General features: G+C 35.7%; 1 protein-coding gene across 1 annotated transcript; it reads left to right on the top strand.

Moving 5' to 3' along the window:
• On the top strand, positions 1-1,781 carry LOC113978138 (olfactory receptor 10C1-like). Its single transcript, XM_027704848.1, has 2 exons — positions 1-1,176; positions 1,712-1,781. The coding sequence occupies exons 1-2, from the start codon at positions 275-277 to the stop codon at positions 1,779-1,781; spliced, it is 972 nt and encodes a 323-aa protein (XP_027560649.1). The 5' UTR covers positions 1-274.
• Positions 1,782-2,964: the final 1,183 nt, after the last annotated feature.

Genomic DNA, 2,964 nt, shown 5'->3' with positions numbered 1-2,964 from the left:
GCATTGAAGACACTAGCAAATATGCAAACTTTAAAGGCAGTGCTATGAAAAGAAACCTCAGTCAAAAACAGAGACAAAAACATATACATAAGACCACTTAATCTCTTCAGAAGACTTTTTCAAAATCTTGATAATTTCTAAATTCTACTCATCCTTTTGCCTATTCAATCAGGTAGTGGTATTTGGATTGCCAATTTGCCTGTCCGTTTACTACTCCATCAACTACTGAGTGCAAAAACAAAGAGAGAGTAGTTCTACTAGGTACCAAAGAGGGATGATTCTTGGGAACCTCAGTGAAGTGAGTGAATTCAGACTCCTGGGTTTTTCTGAAATCTCTCATTTGCATCCTTTGCTCTTTGTAGTTTTATTATCTCTTTATATTCTCACCTTGATGGCTAACACAGTGATAGCTTTGATAATGAATGGTGATAACACCCTTCATTCCCCTATGTATTTCTTCCTCACTCAGCTGTCCTGTTTGGATATCTGCTATTTGTCAGTCATAATCCCAAATATTCTTGAGAATCTGATGGTGGGAACAATAGGTATTTCCAAGGCAAGATGTGCAATGCAAATGTTTTTCTTCCTTTTCTTTGGAGTTGCCGAATGTTTTCTCTTGGCTGCCATGTCACTGGACCGTTACGTGGCAATATGTTGCCCCTTGCATTACACTATTGTCATGAACAGTAGAGTCTGCAAAAGTCTGGTTGCTGGAACTTACATTTGCGGAACTGCTGTGGGCTTGGTACACACCATCATAACATTCAGCTTACCCTTCTGTGGTTTTGCCATCAACCACTTTTTCTGTGAGATTCAACCCCTCTTGGACCTGCTTTGTGGTAACACTTTCCCAAGTGAAATTCAAGTCATTGTGGTGGCTGTCTTTGCTATTTTGTGTCCCTTCTTTTTGATCATTTATTCATATAGTCGCATAATTTCCACAATTCTTCTGATGTCATCAGCTGAAAGCCAGCAGAAAGCATTTTCCACTTGCTCCTCGCATCTTTTAGTTGTGATTCTTTTTTATGGTACAGCAAGCTCCATGTATTTGCGGCCAAAATATACCTATTCTGCATCTGTTGATAAATTCCTCTCACTTTCTTATTCTGTGGTGACTCCTTTATTGAATCCTATTATTTATAGTTTGAGGAATGAGGAGGTGAAAAGAGCCCTCAGAAAAAAATGGAGAAATATTAATTTAGTGTGGAAATGCAACAGAATATTTGCATTGTTTCAGGTGGTTGTAGTGGTATTTTTCACTGTAAATTCTTGTTCAGTAAAAGTAAATTCCAGATAATTCCCAAGAACACTTCAGCTTTTGGAGAGGAAAGAAAGAGTGGAGATGTTGAACTGTAAGAAAGAGTGTTAGATGCTATGTTAGGATTTTGAAAGGAAACTTCTTCCACATACTGAAGAAATTCTTAAACAAATAAACTTTTTTTCTTTTCCTTGCTATTTGTCAGAAAATTGTGTTTTACCTGTTTCTGACTTTTTGAACAAAAGAGTAATGTCCAGGATCCTGATTTTACTGAAAGAACTGAGAACAATAAATTTTCATCAATTTACATTTATTTCCTGAAAATGTTTAGTAAATTTCTTTGGGAAAAGAAGAAGATATAATTCAAGTTATAATACAGAGTCCAGGAAATTACTGAGCACTGGTTATGAGTTCTGAGACTGTTATTGGGAAAAAAAAGGTGTGCAATATTGCATATCTGCCTCAAAGACCTTTCTTTAATTTTAGAGTCATTGTTATAAATATTTTATACCGTCTTGGCTAAATCTTTTTATATATGAAGCGCAGACTATTTTGTATAGAATTTGTATCAAAACCCATTAATTCATATATGGTTTTTGCCTTTAATATTTCTATTATAGACTATTATGATATGTTATTAGGAATCATTATATATTATATATTTATTAACTAGAAAGCTTTGCACTCCATGACTGAAAAGGTAGGATTTGCGTGACCTAATTTAAGGATATAAAGGTCACTCATTGAAGTCTGGGAGAATAAGTCTAATATTTCATTGGAAATGGAGGCAAATAACTTCCTCCAGAAAGAAATATTTCTACATTTCATTAGTGTCTCTTTTAGAAGATGAACGATCTTCTGCAACTATGAATTTGGAGACTATAGAGGTGAGATTCACTGGCTTAAGGATGAGCTTTTGATTTCTTCTCATATACCTTAAGTAATCAAAGGCATTTTTCAGATATGACTCAGGATCTATAGCAGACCCAAACCGTTCTGGACTGATGATCAGAAGATAGCAAGGAAATTTTAAACTATGTGAAGTGTACCCAGGCAGTGATTTTATAAGCAATGGATTCTTATCATAAATTGAACCTGGAGTCCTGTTCAAATATGCCTAGTGAAGGTAAATGAATTCCACACTGAATACGAAAATCCACAAATGAGAGAAGTCAAATTAACACAGTTCATAACAGCAAGAAGAAAGGAAGCTGTCTTCCATATATTTGAAGAGAAGGTAAGTTAGTTGCCTCACCAAAACACCAAACAGCTCTCATAGTTGCTCCCATAGCTGCTGGAGGTCATTTGCAGGCACCAGATTCTTTTTTCCCCACATATTCCATTATTGTGTTGCCGAAAGTCCTGAGATGAATGAAAAGCAAAACTTCATACAGACTAATAAATCCACCAGCTTGCTTCACCAGCGGCTTCTTTCTTTTAAAGGATACACTTCTACTATTCAGGTTTTTAATGATTTTGTGACCCTTTTTCAAGATGTGTATCTGGTGCTCCTCAACCTTTGTTCTGTGAATGTTTTGTGAAGATGCTTATGAAAGGCAAAATTTAAAAAAAAAATAGAAGTATCCTTAAAGTGATTTGAAGGTGCTGAAGTTCCCCTTGAGATACTTGCAGTTCTTCATCCATACTCTTAGGTCACTTAAAAAAGATTCTTCTGTAGCTCTCCAGTTCATCCAAGGGCATGATAT

The sequence above is a fragment of the Neopelma chrysocephalum genome, unplaced genomic scaffold (assembly GCF_003984885.1).
Source record: "Neopelma chrysocephalum unplaced genomic scaffold, ASM398488v2 Primary Assembly neopelma1_292, whole genome shotgun sequence".
Lineage (NCBI taxonomy): Eukaryota > Metazoa > Chordata > Aves > Passeriformes > Pipridae > Neopelma > Neopelma chrysocephalum.
This window is presented reverse-complemented; position numbering and strand designations above follow the sequence as displayed.